We start from the raw sequence: 24,154 nt of genomic DNA on the forward strand, positions 1-24,154 counted from the left end.
TTCTCTCTTTTCTCTGCGAAAGATTGCAGATGTCAAGAATTCGAGGGCGTACGGAAAACGCATCGAGGAAAGGGGAAAAGAATCTGGAGCGAAGAATGGGCGTAAAGACTATAAAAAGACCGGGCTTTGGACTCGCTCCGAATTGCGGTTAGAAGTTCGCGGCGATTCTGCAAGGAACTCGGGAAGGAGAGAACGCAAGAAGTCGGATTCCGGAACCCTAGTCTCGAAAGACGAAATAACGCAAGCCAGCCTGCAGAACACCTCCAAAGAACCCACCAAGAACACGTACGCCCAAGAAAAATCGCAGGGAAATACACTAAGCCGAGTACAAGAGTCCGTCTCGGAAGCGCGCCCGCCTTGTGGAGAAGGCAAGAACCGTTGCGGCGGGGAAAGGGGGGAGGAGGGGCTCACATTGGGGGGCGGCGCGGAGCACCGGAGTGGGGAGGCGCGAGATCATGTCCTCGGCGGAACGGTCCCGTGCCGCCGCCGCTGGTACCGGAAGGCGGGCCGGCGATCGCGGCCGCTGCGACGATTTCGAGGGCGGCGGCGGTGGCGGCGGCGGTGGGGGAGGAGGAAGGGGAGGGGAACGTAGCAGGCAGCTCTCTCTCTGGTGTTTTTTTGTGCTTTCTATTTTTTTCTGACTTTTTTCCCTTCTCTTTTACGCTTTCACCGAGCGTGCGCTGGCTTTGAGCTCAGGCCCTTTTGTACTAGTGCTGCAACCGGGCCGGTATGGGCCGGGCTGATATGGGCTGGGCCGGGCCGCAGCTTCCTTTTTCTGCTCTCTTTCGGCTGTGCCAGTCCTGCCACACCCTCCGGGTTTCTCGCTTTATTCCTTTCCGTCTGCAATTTTGGGCAGGTGATAAGTGCACAATAGGAGAAAAATCTCGCCTCCTCTGGAGAGAATGGGAAATTTGCTGGCTTTCTATGAGAATTGAGCTTTTTATGTGGAATTTCTGTGTTCAAAGTGACCAGTTAGGATGTAATGAAAAAAATTTAGGACATGTACAATGGTACGGAAGGAGCGTTTTCTCTTAGTAGTTCATGTCATCTACAGAAGACGATAAATGTAAGTGATACAATGCATTATCTCTTATTGTTGTCACTTACAAAGTTACAATAAATGAGAATTAATTATTTTTAGTAAGAAATTGTGTGGTTAAGGGAACACAAGTGGTACAATGAGAAAAATAGTCTTCTCTTATGAATTTTATAAGAGATCATCCCTTAGCTAAGGAAAGATAACCTTCTCTTTCTTTCTTCCCGCTCCTCCAACTAAGAAAAAATCTAACGTGGCAAGTGTAATGGAAGCTGACATCACCCCATTGTACATGCCCTTACGAAAATGGAAAAGAGACAAAGAATAGAGAAAGTAGTAAAACTAAAATATGATCTTCATGCTTAAAAGATCAATATTTTCTCCATTAGACTAAATACTTTACCTTTATCACACGTTTTCCTTCTTATCAATATTCATAATGGCAAACCATTTTAGTATGGACGTTAATTGTTGTAGAAAACACCAAAAATAGAAATTTTATAACATGATTTTATTGTCTTATTATCTCGAGAAAGGCTTCGGGGTCTTACTTGCCACACCAAACTACGGTCTCCAGTATTGAAGATTCATCTATGTATTCAAGTTCAAACACAACAAAACAGATTTGAGGTACTCCCGAAAAAGATTCATTCTCCTATTTGATTTTATCGGGTACCGACATAAATCCATCACATAAGTTGCACGGTTTCCCTAATGAAGGTTATCCACCGGAAATGACATTAAATCTTTGTATGGAAAAGTATTTACAAAACCGATTCATAACGCCCCGGGTTTGGAGAAATATATATAGACCATGGTATGATCAATACTATAATTTTTTGAGTAAAAGAAAAACAACACTAACAGAAAAAATGTGCTCCGCCTTCCTCTCGTGTGGTGTACTTTGGTTGGGTCTTAGTTTGTTTCTGTTTTCTATCAATTTCATAGTAACTACTAAGAACTTGTTTACTATGTGTTCAATTTCATCTCGATGGGATTGGAGACCGGAGGTGTTTTGGTGAAACACTTATTTTCGGCACACCCACTTAAATACTCTTCCAACCTAATTCACCAGTATGGCGAAGTGTATTTTATCTACACAAAGATGAGGGAGTTTGTGCGAGAGATACCTAGAATTATCTCATCTAATACCGGCTTAGTAAACAAACTATTGATGATATTTGGGATCAGGATAATTCCCTTCAAACTCCACTTGAGAACAATTCAAATACGCTTGAATTAAACACAAGGCCTAAGCTTTACTTCTAGTACCATCATTTCCTTCTTCCAAAATCTGGATTTCATTCCGGAAATATTATTTCTTGCCTCCAGGCAGCCTATGTATTTATGCAAAGATCCAATGGCCTTATACGTGTATATTTAGGAGTGATAGGTCCAGTACGATACACTTTGCTTAGAACCACTTGTGCGTCCAAAGATTTAAATAATGTAGTACTATATCTGAAAGCCATAGTCTTAAAAATACTTCGCATCCAAGGAGAAGATGGTAGCTTTCATCAACGGTTAGAGCATCTCCAGTCGCGTCCCCCAAACTGTCCCCCAAACCGCGCCGGATTAAGCGTTGGGGGACGTGTTTTTCGTGCCGCCTTTGGGGGACGTCGCTCCCCAGCCGCGTCCCCCAAACGCCGCCCCCAAATGAATATTGGTGCACGAAAATAAAGGTTTTCATTCAATTTTGATTATATATTACAAAGTTCGAATGAAAACGGCTAGATTTCATCTAAACCTAGACTACTGACCGCCCGGCGGTGCGTTCGACGGCCCTGCCCCGTCGTCGCCTCCCCTACGTCGCAGCTCCTGCTGCGCGCGCCTCCTCTCCTTGCGTTCGGCGGTGGCCAGACGGTGCCGCTCCCGCCGCGCGTCCTCCTCCGCCCTCCCCTGCTGGGCCGCCTGGAGGGAGAACTCGACGGCGCGACGAATCTGCGCCTCTTCGCGGGCACGGGCGTCGTCCTGGAGCTTCTTCTCCGACTCGAAGGACTCAACGAGCGCGCGTTGCTGATCGGCCATCTCGTCCGGGTGCGGCCCGTCGTCGTCGGACCACTCGAACTCGTCGTCATCGTCGTCCTCCACCTCGGTCTCCTCCGCCTCGGCCTCCTCCTCCTCCATTGGCGCCTCCTCCTCCACATTTGTTGGCGCCTCCATCATCGCCGCCGCCAACACGGCGTCCTCCGCCGCCAACTCGCCCGCCCGCCTCCCCCATAACGCCCTCAGCGCCGCCTCCCGCTGATGACGCTCCTCCGTCGCCAGCTGCTGCTGGCGCTCGATCGACTCCCGCCGCCGGCGCTCTATCGACTCCCGTTGTTCACGGTACAGCGCCTCCCGCTCACCGCGCTGGCGCTGGCGCTCGTCAGCCCACCGCTGCTCCATCTCCGCCCGGTACCGGCACCGTCGCGCCTCCTATCTCGTCGAGGCGTCAGACACCGCAACGGTGGCGTCCTCGCTGCTCCTCGCCACGTTGCCGCCGCCGCGGCCTCGCCGGCCAGCCGGGGCCATGGGCGCGAACGCCGCCGCGATCCGCCGCCGCGCCGCCTCCCGCTGGCCGGCGGGCCTGCTCGCCGCATCGCCTCCCGCCGCCGCCGACGGTGTGCACGCCATCGCTCTTCCCGGGCCGCCGCCGAGGGGTCGGTGTCGACCTGCGTTTCCGGGACCGCAAGTGGAGGGGACGGCGGTGGAGGGAAGTGGCCAGCGCCGGGGCGGTTCGCCATTGCTACTGGTGGTGGAGGAGACGGCGGTGGAGCGACGAGGGCTGTGTTTGTTGCCGGCGGAGTGTGGTGGCTACCGTTGAGCCGGGAGACCTTTTATAGACGCCGGCGTCGGGAAGAAAGCGCGGGAACAGGCGAGAAGAGGCGGGAAGATCGCGCGGGAACGGGCGGTGGCGTGCGAACGCCGGCGACGCGTGGAGGCTGCGCAGCACCGACGAGACGTCTCGCCTGCCCCTCCGTCGCCATTAAGGCAAAGATGCCGTCGTGCGTCACTGCAAGCGAATAACTTCCGTCGCGAGGTAGGCGACGGTTAGGTTAAAATTAACTGTACCGCTGACGGGTCGGCCCCGCCACTCCCCGCCTCGCTTTTCGTTGTGTCCGGCGTCCCCGGAGCGTCCCCTATGGGACGGGGACGGGCTCGGGGCGCCGGACACCGTATCGGGCCGCGCCGGACAAAAATGGGCTTTGGGGGACGCGGCTGGAACGCATTTTCTGTCCGGCGCGCCCCAAATCCCTTTGGGGGACGGTTTGGGGGACGCGGCTGGAGATGCTCTTAGTCCACGTATGGATTACCGCAAAATTAGTATACCATATAAAAGTAAATATCATATATGAATCCAATAATAACAATTCTGTATCACATATTCTACTCAAAATCAGTATACCATATAAAAGTACATATTGTCGAATAATTATTAGAACAATAAAAATTCGAAAAATTATTAGAACAATATAAATACATCGAAACATGTGCTAGAGAGTAAGGTTTGCCCCGTGTTTTCAGGTGTGCTTGTTTTGAGGCAAAGTTAACTTTAGCCAGAAGTTGAGATACATGTCACATTAGGGCATCTCCAGCCGTAAATAGACGTTGAGCGACCGTTTACGTTCGTCGGGCAGTGGGCGACGCAAATCTGACCCAAATATGCACCTCGGATGTGTATCTGCGGACGCTGCGCGGACACGCAAAGTGTTCGCTCGCGTCTGGCGGACGTTTCGTCTGACCCTCCTGGCTGTGACCCAGCGTCGATGCATCTTCTCCGCCAGTACTAGCGCCGAGGCGTCGCTTCGGCAGGCCGCGTAAATAGCGATGCCTCGCGTGGCGCTCGGCCGTCGCCTACCTCTGCGCACGAAGTAAATGGCGTTGCCACACGTGACGCGGCCGCCGCCCTGCCTCCGATCTATATAAACAGGGGTGCCAGCATCTCATCTCCTCCCCACAAAATCCTAGCCGCCACACAACCTCCACCGTAGCGCCGCTGCCGCTCAGCCTCCACCGGAGCCACCATGAGCAGCACCAGCCGCGGCCAGGCTGCCGCGCCTCCACCTCCACCTCCACCTCCCACTCTACCTCCACCTCCACCTCCCACTCCACCTCCCCCGGCCTCGAGCTCCGACGAGGAGTTCGACGACAGCACGGGCAACCTCCTCGACCCGGTCAGGGACGCCAAGTTCCTGGCTGACGCGGAGAAGGAAGCAGAGGAGGAGCGGGCAGCCCACGCAGCGTTCGACGCCGAGATGGAACAGCGCAGGCTGGCGGCCGCCGCATCTGCAGAGGACTCCGACTCCGACATATCATGGTCTTCCGATGGTCGTGATGCGCCTACCCCAGAGGAGAGGGTGGTGGAGCAGAGAGCTATAGTTGAGTCCTTCGAGATGCTCAAGGACGACACCGCCAACGCGAGGCTGCAACAGTGCTTGCAAGAGGACGCGGCGGCGCACCAAGCCATAGCGGCCGAACGGGAGGCGGCGGAGAAGCAGGCGAGGGAGCGACGCAACGACGGGGCGGCCCGTCAGGCAGCAAGTAGTTTAGGGTTCTAGAACTACTTTGTATAGTTTCTATGTTTTCAAATATACTACTTTTATTTGCTTTCAAATATGTTGCAAATCTACAAATGGATCCCCGCCCCGATGAAAGCACACCCAGATGCAAACGGACACGCGAACAAAATATGTCCGCGGGGCGACGCAAACGGAGTGACCATATTGGGCATCCGAAATGTATCACCCTGTTGCAGATGCCCTTAGAGCATCTCCACTCGTCCCCCCGACGAGGCCCCCGGCGAGCGGTTTTTCCATCCGGACGGCGTAATTCGGCCCAGTCGCGCCCCCGGTTCCTCGTTTTCGTCCGGATTTGGGCCTAAATTCATCCGGCGATCCCACGCCATCCCCGGCCCCCCGGGGAGCGCTCGGGAACTCCGGACGAAACGAAAGCGCGCGTGGCCCCAACTTGTCGGCGACAATGGCCTCCGATCTACGGCAAAACCCTCGTCTTCCCGATCTACGGCAAAACCCTCATCTTCCCGATCTACGGCAATACCCTCGTCTTCCCGATCTACGGCAATACCCTCGTCGAACGAAAGCTTTGAAGTCTCAAGTGGTGCAACATAGATAGATTATATATATTTCGAATATAATTCGAATAAACATAAAAATTACATATAAAAACTTTAAAACTAACTTAAACTACTTCTTCTTCTTAGAAGGCCCCGCCTCATCGTCGTCGCGGCGACGCTTCCGGCTCGTCACCTCCTCGTCGGAGGAAGTTGACTCCTCCTCCTCGTCAGTGTCCTCAGCCTCTTCGTCGTCCTCCTCCTTTTCCTCGGCCTCTTCCTCCTCCTTTTCATCGGCCTCTTCCTCGGCCTGCTCCTTGGCCTCTTCGGCCTCCTCCTCGTCTTCCTCGTCGTCGTCCTCGCTGGCCGGCGGAGGGTGATACGTCTCCGACGTATCGATAATTTCTTATGTTCTATGCCATATTATTGATGATACCTACATGTTTTATGCACACTTTATGTCATATTCGTGCATTTTCTGGAACTAACCTATTAACAAGATGCCGAAGTGCCGATTCTGTTTTCTCGCTGTTTTTGGTTTCAGAAATCCTAGTAACGAAATATTCTCGGAATTGGACGAAATCAAAGCCCGTGGGCCTATTTTCTCACGAAGCTTCCGGAAGTCCGAAGGAGAGACGAAGAGGGGCCACGGAGGGGCCACACTATAGGGCGGCGCGCCCCCCTTGGCCGCGCGGCCCCGTGGTGTGGGGCCCCGTGCCGCCTCTTGACCTACCCTTCCGCCTACAAATAGCCTCCGTGACGAAACCCCCGGTACCGAGAGCCACGATACGGAAAACCTTACCGAGACGCCGTCGCCGCCGATCCCATCTCGGGGATCCAGGAGATCGCCTCCGGCACCCCGCCGGAGAGGGGAATCATCTCCCGGAGGACTCTACACCGCCATGGTCGCCTCCGGAGTGATGAGTGAGTAGTCTACCCCTGGACTATGGGTCCATAGCAGTAGCTAGATGGTTGTCTTCTCCCCATTGTGCTATCATTGTCGGATCTTGTGAGCTGCCTAACATGATCAAGATCATCTATATGTAATTCTATATGTTGTGTTTGTCGGGATCCGATGGATAGAGAATACTATGTCATGTTAATTATCAAGTTATTATACATGTGTTGTTTATGATCTTGCATGCTCTCCGTTTCTAGTAGAGGCTCCGGCCAAGTTTTTACTTTTAACTCCAAGAGGGAGTACTTATGCTCGATAGTGGGTTCATGCCCGCATTGACACCGGGACGATGACGAGAAAGTTCTAAGGTTGTGTTGTGCTCGTTGCCACTAGGGATAAAACATTGGCGCTATGTCCGAGGATGTAGTTGTTGATTACATTACGCACCATACTTAATACAATTGTCTCGTTGTTAGCAACTTAATATCGGAGGGGTTCGGATGATAACCTGAAGGTGGACTTTTTAGGCATAGATGCAGCTTGGATGGCGGTCTATGTACTTTGTCGTAATGCCCAATTAAATCTCACTATACTTATCATGTCATGTATGTGCATTGTTATGCCTCTCTATTTGTCAATTGCCCGACCGTAATTTGTTCACCCAACATGCTTTTATCTTATGGGAGAGACACCTCTAGTGAACTGTGGACCCCGGTCCATTCTTTAATACTCGAAATACAAATCTGTCTGCAATACTTGTTTTTACTCGTTTTCTCTCGCAAACAATCATCTTCCACACAATACGGTTAATCCTTTGTTACAACAAGCCGGTGAGATTGACAACCTCATCTGTTTCGTTGGGGCAAAGTACTTTGGTTGTGTTGTGCAGGTTCCACGTTGGCGCCGGAATCTCCGGTGTTGCGCCGCACTACATCCCGCCGCCATCAACCTTCAACGTGCTTCTTGGCTCCTCCCGGTTCGATAAACCTTGGTTTCTTTCTGAGGGAAAACTTGCTGCTGTGCGCATCATACCTTCCTCTTGGGGTTGCCCAACGAACGTGTGAAATACACGCCATCAAGCTCTTTTTCTGGCGCCGTTGCCGGGGAGATCAAGACACGCTGTAAGGGGAGTCTCCACTTCTCAATCTCTTTACTTTGTTTTTGTCTTGCTTTATTTTATTTACTACTTTGTTTGCTGCACTCATATCAAAACACAAAAAAATTAGTTACTTGTTTTACTTTACTTAATATCATGCATGTTTTTATTTCACTAGTTAAGCATAATGGAAAACAACAAAAAAATGAGAGATCTTTATGAACTTTATCTTGAATTAGGACATGATGTGTTTGAAGAGAGAATTAAAAAACCCATGGAACTTTATATGCATGCTAATGGGAATGTTATTACTATGGATGTTTTGAACACCATTGTTGCTAATGCTATGGAAAATTCTAAGCTTGGGGAAGTCGGCTCGATGAGCATGATCTTTTTAGTCCCCCAAGCATTGAGGAGAAAATTTTCTTTTATGATTACAATATGCCTCCTATATATGATGATAGCCACTTTGTTGAATTTGCTCCCACTACAACTAATAAAATTGATTATGCTTACGTGGAGAGTAATAATTCTATGCATGAGACTCATGATAAGAATGCTTTATGTGATAGTTACATTGTTGAGTTTGCTCATGATTCTATTGAAAATTATTATGAGAGAGGAAAATATGGTTGTAGAAATTTTCATGTTACTAAAACACCTCTCTATGTGCTGAAATTTTTGAAGCTACACTTGTTTTATCTTCCTATGCTTGCCACTTTGCTCTTCATGAACTTGTTTATTTACAAGATTCCTTTTCATAGGAAGCATGTTAGACTTAAATGTGTTTTGAATTTGCCTTTTGATGCTCTCTTTTGCTTCAAATACTATTTCTTGCGAGTGCATCATTAAAACTGCTGAGCCCATCTTAATGGCTAAAAAGAAAGAACTTCTTGGGAGATAACCCATGTGTTATTTTGCTACAGTATTTTTGTTTTATATTTGTGTCTTGGAAGTTGTTTACTACTGTAGCAACCTCTCCTTATCTTAGTTTTATGTTTTGTTGTGCCAAGTAAAGTCTTTGATAGAAAAGTAAGTACTAGATTTGGATTACTGCGCAGAAACAGATTTCTTTGCTGTCACGAATCTGGGTCTAATTCTCTGTAGGTAACTCAGAAAATTATGCCAATTTACGTGAGTGATCCTCAGATATGTACGCAACTTTCATTCAATTTGAGCATTTTCGTTTGAGCAAGTCTGGTGGCCTAATAAAATCCATCTTTACGGACTGTTCTGTTTTGACAGATTCTGTCTTTTATTTCGCATTGCCTCTTTTGCTATGTTGGATGAATTTCTTTGATCCATTAATGTCCAGTAGCTTTATGCAATGTCCAGAAGTGTTAAGAATGATTGTGTCACCTCTGAACATGTGAATTTTTATTATGCACTAACCCTCTAATGAGTTGTTTCGAGTTTGGTGTGGAGGAAGTTTTCAAGGATCAAGAGAGGAGTATGATGCAATATGATTAAGGAGAGTGAAAGCTCTAAGCTTGGGGATGCCCCGGTGGTTCACCCCTGCATATATTAAGAAGACTCAAGCGTCTAAGCTTGGGGATGCCCAAGGCATCCCCTTCTTCATCGACAACATTATCGGGTTCCTCCCCGAAACTATATTTTTATTCGGCCACATCTTATGCACTTTGCTTGGAGCGTCGGTTTGTTTTTGTTTTTGTTTTGTTTGAATAAAATGGATCCTAGCATTCACTTTATGGGAGAGAGACACGCTCCGCTGTTGCATATGGACAAATATGTCCTTAGGTTCTACTCATAGTATTCATGGCGAAGTTTCTCCTTCGTTAAATTGTTATATGGTTGGAATTGGAAAATGTTACATGTAGTAACTCTAAAATGTCTTGGATAATTTGATACTTGGCAATTGTTGTGCTCATGTTTAAGCTCTTGCATCATATACTTTGCACCCATTAATGAAGAAATACTTAGAGCTTGCTAATTTGGTTTGCATATTTGGTTTCTCTAGAGTCTAGATAACATCTAGTATTGAGTTTTGAACAACAAGGAAGACGGTATGGAGTCTTATAATGTTTACCATATGTCTTTTATGTGAGTTTTGCTGTACCGTTCATCCTTGTGTTTGTTTCAAATAGCCTTGCTAGCCTAAACCTTGTATCGAGAGGGAATACTTCTCATGCATCCAAAATACTTGAGCCAACCACTATGCCATTTGTGTCCACCATACCTACCTACTACATGGTATTTATCCGCCATTCGAAAGTAAATTGCTTGAGTGCTACCTTTAAAATTCCATAATTCACCTTTGCAATATATAGCTCATGGGACAAATAGCTTAAAAACTATTGTAGTATTGAATATGTACTTATGCACTTTATCTCTTATTAAGTTGCTTGTTGAGCGGTAACCATGTTTCTGAGGACGCCATCAACTATTTCTTGTTGGATATCATGTGAGTTGCTATGCATGTCCGTCTTGTCTGAAGCAAGAGAGATCTACCACCTTCATGGTTGGAGCATGCATATTGTTAGAGAAGAACTTTGGGCCGCTAACTAAAGCCATGATTCATGGTGGAAGTTTCAGTTTGGACACATATCCTCAATCTCATATGAGAATAATAATTGTTGCCACATGCTTATGCATAAAAGAGGAGTCCATTATCTCGTTGTCCATGTTGTCCCGGTATGGATGTCTAAGTTGAGAATAATCAAAAGCGAGAAATTCAAAATGCGAGCTTTCTCCTTAGACCTTTGTACAGGCGACATGGAGGTACCCCATTGTGACACTTGGTCAAAACATGTGCATTGCAAAGATCCGGTAGTCCAAGTTAATTAGGACAAGGTGCGGGCACTATTAGCATACTATGCATGAGACTTGCAACTTGTAAGATATAATGTACATAACTCATATGCTTTATTACTACCGTTGACAAAATTGTTTCATGTTTTCAAAATAAAAGCTCTAGCACAAATATAGCAATCGATGCTTTCCTCTTTGAAGGACCATTCTCTTTACTTTAATGTTGAGTCAGTTCACCTATCTCTCTCCACCTCAAGAAGCAAACACTTGTGTGAACCGTGCATTGATTCCTACATACTTGCATATTGTACTTGTTATATTACTCTATGTTGACTATTATCCATGAGATATACATGTTACAAGTTGAAAGCAACCGCTGAAACTTAATCTTCCTTGTGTTGCTTCAATACCTTTACTTTGATTTATTGCTTTATGAGTTAACTCTTATGCAAGACTTATTAATACTTGTCTCAAAGTACTATTCATGAAAAGTCTTTGCTATATGATTCACTTGTTTACTCATGTCATTACCATTGTTTTGATCGCTGCATTCACTACATATGTTTACAAATAGTATGATCAAGGTTATGATGGCATATCACTTCGTAAATTATCTTTGTTATCGTTTTACCTCGCTCGGGACGAGCAGAACTAAGCTTGGGGATGCTTGATACGTCTCCGACGTATCGATAATTTCTTATGTTCTATGCCATATTATTGATGATACCTACATGTTTTATGCACACTTTATGTCATATTCGTGCATTTTCCGGAACTAACCTATTAACAAGATGCCGAAGTGCCGCTTGTCTGTTTTCTCGCTGTTTTTGGTTTCGAAATCCTAGTAACGAAATATTCTCGGAATTGGACGAAATCAAAGCCCGGGGCCTATTTTCTCACGAAGCTTCCGGAAGTCCGAAGGAGAGACGAAGAGGGGCCACGGAGGGGCCACACTATAGGGCGGCGCGGCCCCCTTGGCCGCGCGGCCCCGTGGTGTGGGGCCCCGTGCCGCCTCTTGACCTACCCTTCCGCCTACAAATAGCCTCCGTGACGAAACCCCCAGCACCGAGAGCCACGATACGGAAAACCTTACCGAGACGTCGTCGCCGCCGATCCCATCTCGGGGATCCAGAGATCGCCTCCGCACCCCGCCGGAGAGGGGAATCATCTCCCGGAGGACTCTACACCGCCATGGTCGCCTCCGGAGTGATGAGTGAGTAGTCTACCCCTGGACTATGGGTCCATAGCAGTAGCTAGATGGTTGTCTTCTCCCCATTGTGCTATCATTGTCGGATCTTGTGAGCTGCCTAACATGATCAAGATCATCTATATGTAATTCTATATGTTGTGTTTGTCGGGATCCGATGGATAGAGAATACTATGTCATGTTAATTATCAAGTTATTATACATGTGTTGTTTATGATCTTGCATGCTCTCCGTTTCTAGTAGAGGCTCTGGCCAAGTTTTTACTTTTAACTCCAAGAGGGAGTACTTATGCTCGATAGTGGGTTCATGCCTGCATTGACACCGGGACAAGTGATGTAAAAGTTCTAAGGTTGTGTTGTGATGTTGCCACTAGGGATAAAACATTGGCGCTATGTCCGAGGATGTAGTTGTTGATTACATTACGCACCATACTTAATGCAATTGTCTCGTTGTTAGCAACTTAATACCGGAGGGGTTCGGATGATAACCTCGAAGGTGGACTTTTTAGGCATAGATGCGGTTGGATGGCGGTCTATGTACTTTGTCGTAATGCCCAATTAAATCTCACTATACTTATCATGTCATGTATGTGCATTGTTATGCTCTCTCTATTTGTCAATTGCCCGATCGTAATTTGTTCACCCAACATGCTTTTATCTTATGGGAGAGACACCTCTAGTGAACTGTGGACCCCGGTCCATTCTTTAATACCGAAATACAAATCTGCTCGTAATACTTGTTTTTACTCGTTTTCTCTCGCAAACAATCATCTTCCACACAATACGGTTAATCCTTTGTTACAAAGCAAGCCGGTGAGATTGACAACCTCACTGTTTCGTTGGGGCAAAGTACTTTGGTTGTGTTGTGCAGGTTCCACGTTGGCGCCGGAATCTCCGGTGTTGCGCCGCACTACATCCCGCCGCCATCAACCTTCAACGTGCTTCTTGGCTCCTCCTGGTTCGATAAACCTTGGTTTCTTTCTGAGGGAAAACTTGCTGCTGTGCGCATCATACCTTCCTCTTGGGGTTGCCCAACGAACGTATGAAATACACGCCATCAGAGGGGAATCGTCGCTGCTGGACGATGCAGCTTTATTCCACCAATGTCGCCATCCAGGCGGCTTCCCCTCGCTGTCGGTGTCCGATGGCTAAGAGAGATCGCTCATGGTTGACGGAGGATGGTGACGAGAGAACAGATGAATGGCGTCGGCCGTCGGAAACCGTATATGTAGGTCTCTCGACGAAAGAGAGCGGCGGTTGCTCTTCCGCGGAGTTCGTGCTCCATTACGGCGGTTCTTGCATCGAGGCCACTTCGACCGTTCCCGACGAGTCGCTTCGGCTCTCCGGTCCGCTTCGCGACGGCTCAATGCGTCGAGGGAACTCCGACGATTGCCCTTCCCGGTGACTCGCGCCGTCGCTATGCACGCGGTGGGTGCGCGTCCATGGGCTCGCGGCTGGAAAAATGGGCCTCCCCAGGCCAAAAACTTCATCCATCCGGCGCTAAATAACGCCGGATTTCGGCCTGGGGAGCCCCAACGGCTGGGGATGCTCTTAGGCTTTCGCCTGGTTGAACGTGGCCTAGCTAGCGTGTGCATGCACAAAAATTGGCTAGCCTAGCCTCACCTGTGCACGTGCAGTATATTTTCTGCCAATCTGGATGAGCTGGGCGACCAAATGGTGCGTTATTGGCTAAGCCAAAAGTTGGTAGGGTTGTTGTCTAGTTGGACTTATAAAATGGCCAAAATTGGTAGGTCCAACAAGATGGTCAGGGCTTATTGGAGCTTAGAGTAACTATGGTTTGCATGGAGTGCACATTTAGCAACAGCAAAAACATGGCAAAAAGTTTTAGGATATGTTCGGTTTGAGCCCAACAAGCCTACTAAAATTCAGGAATACTAGAGCGTGGGCATGACAAAAAAAAATGGTCGATTTTGGAATACTAATTCATGGTCCCCATCTCTAGTCATCTCTACATGAACATGTCATTCCTTAATTCTATGGTCATCCACATGGTATTCTTCGACTCTTAATTCTACCATATCTCTGCTCCTCCGCAATAGATCTATAAGACAAAAGTACATGTATGAACAACAATAGCCATAAACACGCAGCGAACATATCGGATCATAACAAGCAAACAAAGCCATCCAGGGGTTCATGTTACCCGCTCTATGAGTCACAACGAACTTTTAGCAAATATCTTTATTCTAAGCACAATGAAATAGAACATGGGTTCACCCGAGTTACATCAGCTGATAAACTCCCACTAATGACACAAGCTTTACATATAATGAGGCAAAGTTTCTTCCTGATGCAAAAGGACTTCACCATCCTCCCCTCTCACCAGATGGACGGATTTTATTACATTTTGGTGGGATAACATGTGCCAAACCTAAAAGCATCTCTTGTGGATGATGTATACCTTCATATATAGCAGATATATATAGATCGTTCGGAGCTTTAAACATGCTCTCTAGTGACTCGTCTAAATCATCATGTTAATTTGGATGATGTCCAATAACCTAGACATCGTCCACATCTAAATGACACAACCACCCCATTCATTCCCAACCATCTGTTTCGGGGATTTCTCTCACACGCCCCTGCTCACCGCATGCCGGGGCGGACCCAGGATTTCACTGCGCCCTGGACCACCTTCGCTGACTGTAGCTACAGTATCTGGTACAATACCTACTACTATGCATCGTCAAGCTTGTGCACTGCCGCCACGCCTCGGGACGTGACCCTGGTTGTCCAACCCTAGATCCGCCCCTGCCGACATGTCTCCTCCTCCGACGAGGCCGGTGCATGTCTCTCTCCTCCTCTTTTACCTTTGGCAGCATATAAATAGAACAAATACAGGAGAGTGTGGCCATCATCGACCCGGTCGTGGTCATCTTCAGAGAATCCGATGGCACAACTTCATTTTTGCTTGAGGAAGGGAAGGTGCGGCTCCATTTCGCTAGATGACGGGGCGACAAGGGAGGGTTGGAGGAGGGTGCGACACGACATAAGGGGACTAGGGCGGGGCGCTAGCTTTGACTTGGTTTTACGGCGGAAGGGTTCGGGCATGCAAGTGATGGGCAAGGAGAGAGTGAGGGCGGGTTTGATGGCACGCTACCTGTTTTTTTAGTATTCTGTGTACTTCTTAAAGTCGATCCAAAATATGACCTTCGTGGCGCGTGCATATTCATGTCGTCCTTCTAGCTTCAGTTCTTTTTTTTGCCATGAAGTAACAAACAAGGGAAGCTGCCTAAGAGCATCACTAGTAGAGCCCTTAAACCCTCAAACCCTAAAAAATAACTGTTTTTTTTATAGTTTGTGAGAGGAAAAACGCGTAGACTAGAACCCCTAAACCCTCGAACCTCAAAAAAATTTAGAGGCCCAACCCTCAAACCCCTTTTCAATCTGTAGAAGTAGGGGTTGGGGAGGAACAGCCCCCAACCCGCACTCCTCTTCCTCGTCGCGCGGGAGGGAAATTTCCCCTCCCAACCTCCCACCTCCGCACCGCCCGCCTCCCGCCGCGATTCCGGCCGCCGCCCGCCTCCCCTCGACCCCTGCCGCCACGAGCTCCCCCGCCCCCGGATCCGCGCCTCCCCGCCACCCGTCGCCCCGATACGCGACCTCCCAAGCCACCGCGGCCGCCCCTACCGGCCGCCGCCTCCCGCACCTCCCCGAGCCAGCCGCCGCCTCCCGCACCTCCCCGAGCCGCGCCACCCCGCCTCGCCGCCGACCCCTGCCGCCCCCCCTCCGCCTGCGGTGGAGATGTCGTCGCGCCGCGCCCTGCCGCGCTCGTCCACCGGCTACCACGGCGTGCGGCTCCACCTCTCGACCGTCTTCATCCTCGGCGCCGCCTCCCACTATCGTAGTTGACGATAGCTCTGACGACAACGATCCCGATTGGATCGATAAGCTGATCGCGGAGATGGAGGCGGAGAAAGCCGCGGAGGAAGCCGCCAAGAAGGCTGCGGAGGATCCCGATTGGTACGACAAGATGGCCGCGGAGATGGAGGCCGAGGATGTCACGGAGGTAGCCGCCAAGAAGGCCGCGGAGGATGGCGACAACTCTGATTTCGATGAGGACTTCTGGGATAAACCCTAGATGGTGTCAGTGTCTACCGATGAACTATCTACCTAGTGTCAATGTCAGTGTCTACCTATGAACAATTGTGATATATCATGAATGTTTAAGGGTTTGAGGGTTCTAGTCTTTCCCCTCAATCCTTACTTTTAAGGGTTTGAGGGTTCTAGTCTTTGCCCCTGTTTTTCACCCCTCAAAAGTGCCAAAAAATACCCATTCTCAACCCTTAAACTGCTTTGAAGATTTGAGGGTAACGTAGCTAGTAACATCACACATCTCAAGGCATTTTGGTGACATGGCATGTGAATAAATGAAGAAAGAGAGTGAGGTGGTAACTAGCTATGTTACCATAACATCACACACCCCAAGGCAAAATGAGTCTACAACATAATAAATGACACAATGCATGACACTACATATAAGTTACTACCCACTATGAAGGTAGTAACCTAGACTAGTAACATGACATATGTTACTAGTCTAAGTTACTCCCCACTATGAGCAGCCTTAAAGGCTCTACTAGTGATGCTCTAAGCTCCCTCCTCAGTCATCTAGGTCAACCCTCATACCTTGTAGGTCATGTTCTTCGTTGGTTTTTGTGTCCATCAGCTCCCGCCTCACAATGTGTTTGTATCGACATCACATATCAATTGGTTCACTTTCGATCTTGGGTGCTGGTCTGTCCATCCAAAGGGAAGCAATTGGGTGGTTCTGGATGAGTGGCGAAGGATTGCAAACATGTATTGTGTGGGGTACATTCCCAGCCTATGATTGTCGACTAATCTAATTGTTCGCAGCCAGTATTCAGAGCTTCTATTGCGATTTTCAATGTAGTTTTACTTTCTATTGGTCGTCTTGCGTCTTCTATTTTTCTTAATAACATCAGATAAGGGATACAGTATTGGTGACTTTCTATACTAAGAAAAAAGAACCGTTGTGGTAGAAAAGAAACTGCAGGTCAGATGGAAAGAGGCAAAAGTCATCACTTTGGTGGTCAAGAGACGCCAATTCAAGAACCTTAGGCCATGCAGAAATCATGAAATGGACAAAAATTGATCCACTGATGAGGCAATGTGTGATACAAGGATAGAAGAGTGCACACTGTCTCACTGTACATGGAGATATATAAAGCAACAAATTAAGATCATCTAGAGATGCTATCTAAACTAAACCAATCGAAAATAACTTCAATACACATAGCATGTCTGTAAGTAACACTGCCTTAGTTCAAATTCACAGCAATTGTAAAAGATCAACATGGCTGTAGAAACAATGTAAAACAGGGTTATCAAATCGACTGACTGAAGCAAGTCAGATTCACAATAGGCAACAGACAAACAAACACATAGGATTTATCCTAACATAGGAACAGTCAACATGCAAGAATCCATGAACGAAAATGGGACATTGCAACGATATAAAAGACAAACCAGCACAGTACTCAATCACATTCAAAATCTTTCAAATGCTGAAGTGCCTCGTTCAACAAAACATTAGCGAACTTGATAGAAGATAAACGATTCTAAAGTAGACTTGGATCACAGACACAGGCCATCGATGATAAAGAGTAACAACACCACACCCTAAGTGTTGGTTGCACGGGTGTAGATCTGCTGGCTTGAGTGAATAGAAACCATGCGGATGAGGCCACGCTCCTCAAGATCCTTGATAGCCCTGCGTGCCAGGGAACCATTGATCTGCAACCACAATGGCAAAAAGAAAAATTAGCTGGCTGGCAAATGGATGAATTAACAGAAAGTAGACATGAATGTTGTACAGTGTAATTAGGCTGAAAACAAGGTAATGGCAGCACAGGCTGTAATGTATAGAATATCCTGCGATTAGAATGCAAGGGAATGGTCTAATATTTAGACTAGTTTACAAACAAAGCTCACTAGTCTTGGCAAACAATTATAATCATCTCATTCCATGAGGAATCAACATGCTGTTACTAACATCAGGCAGAAAAGCACACTTAAATATAGCAAGTCAAACCATAAATCCAAGAATCAAACAAGCATCCTAAATCATTTATCTAACACCGACTCAGCAAATCATATGCCTTTTGGCACATTCAATTCGTAACTGAACACGAAAGAAAACACATAACGGCAGATGCAGTGATGTGCTAAGCAGCAGATATAATGTAGATCATCGCATACATGACAATGATTCACGATGACAGGAGCAATTGCTTTCAGCAAACCCACGCCATAATATTTAGCAAATTGCAAGATAAACTGCGCATACATAACACCAATGCAATATCCACAAATTATAGACTAGAGAAGAACAATAGCGGTCAGGCACATCACAAATCTACATCGCAATTATCACATAATTTTCGAAGTTCACGCAGAGCAAGAAGGGACAGGGGAAGATTACCCGAAGCCTCTCAGAGAGGACGGAAGGCGTGATCTGCTTGTACTTGGGCGCCTCGGTGATCAGCTTGTCGTACGTGGCCTGGTCGAACAGCACCGCGTTGTTCACCTTCTCCTTTTGCTTTCCCTTGCTCCACTTCTGCAGCAACCAACAAACAAACAAATCCACCATGAGAAACCTGGGCAGATCCGGAAACCACCGATGGAAAGCGAACAGAAATCCAGAAAGAGGGATAGGGTCACCTTCTTCTTCTGCTTGCCACCGCCAGACTTGGCCGGCTTGGACGACGGCGGCGGGGCCTTCTCCTTCTTCGGGGCCTGGGGAAGGACAGAGAGACGAACAGGAAAACAGATCAGCACGCCGCAGAGAGTCGACGGGCACCGGGGGAAGGCCACGGGCGGGATAGACGACGTACCATCTCGGGAGCGGCGGTGGTTCGACGACTGCGGCCGGCGGCGCGGGAGAAGGGAGCAGAGGAGCAGGAGGCTGTGACGGCGGCGCGCTAGGGTTTTCGGGAGCCTGGTGGGTTGGATATATATAGCACGCTCGGTGTCGCCTCAGCCGTACGATCAGATCGGAGGGTGGAGGGGGCACCACAGGCAACCCAGGTAGGCTTTCGCAGCCACGCACACGATCCTGATCGGACGGACAGAAGCTACTCCCGTTTTGGCGTGCTATAATGTACACCGGACGATCATCATCACACATCGCACTTCAGTTGCTGCTTTCGTCCCAGGATACACTTTGCTGGAGGGTTAATCTCTACTACTCCCTCCGTTCTCTTTTAATTGACTCAAATTTAGTACAAAGTTGTATTAAATTTGAGTCAATTAAAAAAAAACGGAGGGAGTACTTAAAAAGACTAAACGTAATCCCTATTCTCCCCACCATGTTTCGTCCGTTTCGTCGTCCCTCCGTCCCACCTGTTTCGTCCAACTTTCGTCGTTGCACTCGCCCCGCGCGCGGCCAGATGGGCCAAGCGCCTAAGCCTTCCCTACCAAAGCCCATCTAACCTTCGTCCCTTTTCTCGTCTCCAGGTTCCTCCACTTCGAGCATCGCCGCGGCCACAGGCTACAATGGTTGCCTCCCATGCCACCTCACGCCGCCGGTAGGATCCTCGGTCGACCTATGTTCCAACCTCTCTGGCCTCCCTTCCTCCCACTTGGCCGCCGGTCGACGCGTCTGCGCGGTTACTTCTGAAATTGGTAAATCAAATCTCGCTGCCGCGCCGACTGGCTCGACCGGCCGGATTCTGCCCGCCCGGCGACCATCCTGGAGGTCAGATCGATGGGCGATTCTCACTCCCGCCACCAATGCGAGAAGATCGTGCACGGAACAAGATCGTCCTAACTGTGTTTTTAATGGCGGCGGCGGCAGTGCTGATCGTGGGCATGTGGCGCTGATCCGGACAAAAGAGACGTGGATGATGAAGCTCAAGGAGTAGCAGGAGAAGATCTGCAATCATATCATCGCCGGCTTATTCAAGGTCTACCAGTTCGAGAACCTCTTCGTCAAGTGCAGCTACCCCGTCGGATGGAGCTATGTGCCTTCATGTTGGTGCCAAGACATCATGTAATTGATCGTACCTTTACTCTTCTTCCCCGATGATGCAGATGATGAATTGTTGGATTGATCTGCTTCCTCTACTTCATGTAATTTCATATCCTGCAAGTTGTCCCGTTCTTTACCTAATTGTGTGTAAAATTCTCAATTCAAATCTCCTCGTCCTGATTTCCTTTTGGCTGCCTTGGAAATTAGCAGCTGACTTCTTCAACATGGTATGTCCATGTCTTTTGATGACTAAATATAGACATCTATATCAAGGCATGGGATATATGAAGATGGCTTCTCCAAATTTGATATCCTGCAAGTTAAGTGTCCCGTCCTTTGAAGTAATTGTTTTTAATATTCCCAAATCTTGTATGTATTTGGTGTAGCTTTTTCAATCTCCTCTTCCTAATTTCCTTTTGTCTTTTAATGCCTAAATATAGACAGCTATATCAGGGCATCTCCAAATTGAGAAGTGTTTCTTTTATTGTTGGCGTCTTCACTCCTTTTTGAAAACGTTAGCAAGTGAGACGTCTCGTTGAAAGGATGCCTACTGGGGTGTAACAATAGGTTTTTTTACTGCGTGTATTTGTTTCCAGTATAGATATATTGAGTTATAGCGGTTGATGGACAAAAATTCATTTCTCTTTGCAGAATTTAGAAATATTTTGGCACTCTGGGTCTGCATACCATGTGTAATTTTTCACCACGTGTATCCATTGCCACTGTATGTGCTCTGATTCAATTTTAGGGGAAAAGTGACTTCACTACTTCAAGTGCTAAATTGAGGCGTACGTCATGTGCTCCATAGACTGGACTGCCGGGGACAAGTCGTGGTACGACATGATAGAAATAGCTTTCCATGACGCATGGCCTGGAGTAAAAAAATCCTGGTTTTGCAGTAATTAACTATTGACTATTTGAGAATGGCTTTTTTAAAGGAAAATATTTGTTGTATTTCTTTAGTTACTAGAGTAATGTTTCCTAAATAATTGGATATGGAACACTCTTTGGTATTACACCATCTATATGTTGGTATTAAAAGACAAAAGGTGACAAAAAGCTCCTTGATGGCTTGAAATAATTTACGGGGTAAGAAGAGCAGAGACATAGGAGGGAGTGGTAGCTGTATGCCTTCAGATAGTCTACAGTGAGATCCTTACATCATAGGTGAGATATTTGGCACTTATAATCGTACTTTTATCTCTTAAAAGTTAAAACTATGCATACTTATATTTGGAATACATCATAAACCTTAGCAAAGCAATGCCAATTATAGGGAATAGGGGTGTAGATTTGCTGCAGAAAAAAGGACTGTACCTATGATATTTGTTTATTGAGGTGCTCTCCCAGTCCGCAGTTCCTGGGGCTGTACCTATCATATTTCTTCATTGACCATCTGTTGCACCTTTACATATCAAAGATTTAAATTGGCTGCTTTATTCCTGGATTATTATTATTGCCTCCACACATCAACTAATTTTGGAGACTCATTGCAAATCTTATACTATTTCTCATTTTGTTGCTTCTTGGCACTAGATTATCCCACATTGTGGGATGACTTCGGCTGAGCCTTATGGATTGCTTTATGCATAATGCCTACATGTGAATGCATGCAGTAGCAAGGTCGGGAACTAATTTCATAGTGGGGTGAGAATCTGCTTGTGCTTGGAAAACAGTCTGCTGAAACCACTGGAGCCTGAAAATGACTTATAAACTGTTTTATACTGGAACTATTGGTAATCAGGTTCTGTCATGATAGGGCATGAGACTTGTCGCAGACTATTGTAGTTTTGTTCATAAGTAAAATAGTTTATCCGATTGTTTTTACTTTGAACGTTTTTTCGTTCTTTATGTCTGCATTTGATCAATTGCGGGGGGAAATATCATGGATGTTTCTTTGTGGAGGAGATAGTGCTATTAGTTTAAAGAGTCAAAATCTATACATAAGTGGGCAATCAGAGATTCAAATTCCCATCTTATTACAGGTATCTCAGGACCAAGGAGTCTATAGATAAGTGAGCATGGAACTTCTGCTTGACCCAGTTATAATAGGAAGTTTTGTTTTCTCTTATTAAGATCTGCATATAGGAAGAGTCTGTGTGACGTACTGTACATCAGGCTTGAAGTGGTTGAACTTTAACTGTTTCATGTAGCACATCGCATTGAGTGTGACAGTCTACATTGCTGTATTTCCATCGTAGCAATTAACTTTTCATACATATGTGCTTCCAAAATCTGTAATGCAGATGATTGTGGAGGGGTTATTTGATGAAAGCTAACTTGTTTCTTAGCCCGTCGGTTGAGTAGAAATAGTTTTGCATTAAAAACATTACGAGCTTCCATTAACATCTAGGAATATTATTGAATGACCTGATATCGTAAGTAGAACTTACTTTGGTCCAAGTAGTTTTCAGAATGAATAATACCAAATTTTATTTCTTGTAATCATGTAGGCATGTAGCTCGTTCTCAGAATTGCTTTGGTTACCTACCAGTCCAATAGTATAATTTGATTCATTTCTGATCGTTGTTGTGATGCAAACTTTGTTGTACTTCATACCATCAGTTACTAAATGAGATGTCACCATTTTCTTGCATTGTGGGCGGCTGTGTTGTAAGTAAATACCCCTTTTCTTGTTTATAAATTATAAACAGATAGTACATTCTGATAAAATTAGCCAGTGCCTTTGCCGCATGTGGAGAAAATTGATGATGCAGCGGCGTAGCGCGAGCAGTGGCTCGGCTGTGGAGAGTGATGCTTGGGTAAGCTACTATTGTAAAGTTGTATTCTTGAAAGCAGTAGCATGGATGTGTAGAGATGCAAATATGAAATAAACCAAGGAAACTACAAAATTACTTTTAAAGAGCAATTGTGTTCTTGTGACTTGATCAAAGTGGCGAAGTCATATTTGCTTGTAATCGCTGACGCTATTGAAGTGCATGTTACTGTGCCAGATGAAGTAGTTGACGAGCATGATCCAACTAGGGAAGGTGTATGGCAGCCCTTTGAGTGCGCTTTTCGAACTGAAGGTGAGTTTGAGGTGCCTCCGAAGGAAACGCCTGGAAGATCTATAGATGGTTCAATGTAGTGGCAAAAAAGATTTTGCTATAAACAAATGTTTTTTCCTGTTGCTGTCGACTTGTGACAGCCAATTATTTTAATTTCACACGAGAGATATTTGTAGCATGGCAATATCATGAACTTTTGATATCATGGATTTATTTTATATACATGAAAAAATGTTAAATCTAATATATGAACTTGTGATATCATGGATTTAGATGCATAGTTTTCAAAGCAGTGGTGGTGTGGGGATTAGCATTAGTAGTTTATATTTTCAGTCAAGTGTCATGGCAGTGTTGCTCCATATGTAACAATTTGGCGTAGTTGAAGAAAAAATTCCACATAACGGTCAGTGACACGTTGGTTAACGGTGACTACGAAGTATAATGGCGTCGTACGTATTAGGACATGTGCAATGGTTGATAAGACTGTCTTATCTTAGTCCTGCCACGTAATCTAGATATAACAATAAAACATGATGTACAATGGGTTATTTTTTAGTCTTGTCTTTAGTAACGAGACATCCTAAATTTGTGGTGAGAGAAATTATGCTAAAAGATGATATCATAACTAAGAGAAGGCAAAGTCTTTTTTATCTTTCTCTTTCCTCCACCTCAGCATTTATACTACGTGGCACTGCTAAGATATGACCATTGTACATGCCCTTAGCATTAGTAGTTTATATTTTCAGTCAAGTGTCATGGCAGTGTTGCTCCAAATGTAACAATTTGGCGTAGTTGAAGAAAAAATTCTACATAACGGTGAGTGACACGTTGGTGTATGGTGACTATGAAGTATAATGGTGTTGTACGTTCTTGAAGTATGGGCTACTACAGTAGAGGAAAAGAGGGGGAGGAGAGCGCCACAAAAGAAATGATTGAAGCATGATGATACATAGTGTGAGTAAATCAAATCACGTGATTTTTCACTCAGCTGGATGACTGTGTCCTTTAATCTTTACATGTGCATTGGGAAAGGAAATTGTCAATATAGTTTTGTATACACTACCTATATAGTGC

The 24,154-nt window shown here is 46.5% G+C and overlaps 1 protein-coding gene across 1 annotated transcript; it reads right to left on the bottom strand.

Moving 5' to 3' along the window:
- Nucleotides 1–17,557: 17,557 nt before the first annotated feature.
- Nucleotides 17,558–19,014, bottom strand: LOC124663837 (40S ribosomal protein S25-2). The gene is made up of 4 exons (XM_047201520.1): nucleotides 18,937–19,014; nucleotides 18,764–18,838; nucleotides 18,525–18,659; nucleotides 17,558–17,836 (listed from the first exon to the last, which is right to left on the bottom strand). Exons 1-4 carry the CDS (start codon nucleotides 18,937–18,939, stop codon nucleotides 17,723–17,725), a joined length of 327 nt encoding a protein of 108 aa, XP_047057476.1. The 5' UTR covers nucleotides 18,940–19,014; the 3' UTR covers nucleotides 17,558–17,722.
- Between the last annotated feature and the right edge of the window lie 5,140 nt (nucleotides 19,015–24,154).

Source organism: Lolium rigidum, chromosome 1 (assembly GCF_022539505.1).
Source record: "Lolium rigidum isolate FL_2022 chromosome 1, APGP_CSIRO_Lrig_0.1, whole genome shotgun sequence".
Taxonomy (NCBI): domain Eukaryota; kingdom Viridiplantae; phylum Streptophyta; class Magnoliopsida; order Poales; family Poaceae; genus Lolium; species Lolium rigidum.

Coding starts and splice junctions, on each gene's coding strand:
- LOC124663837 (XM_047201520.1), bottom strand. Junction 18,660..18,763: donor GTGGCAAGCAGAAGAAGAAG/GTGACCCTATCC, acceptor TGGTTGCTGCAG/AAGTGGAGCAAGGGAAAGCA. Junction 17,837..18,524: donor TCCTCTCTGAGAGGCTTCGG/GTAATCTTCCCC, acceptor TTGTGGTTGCAG/ATCAATGGTTCCCTGGCACG.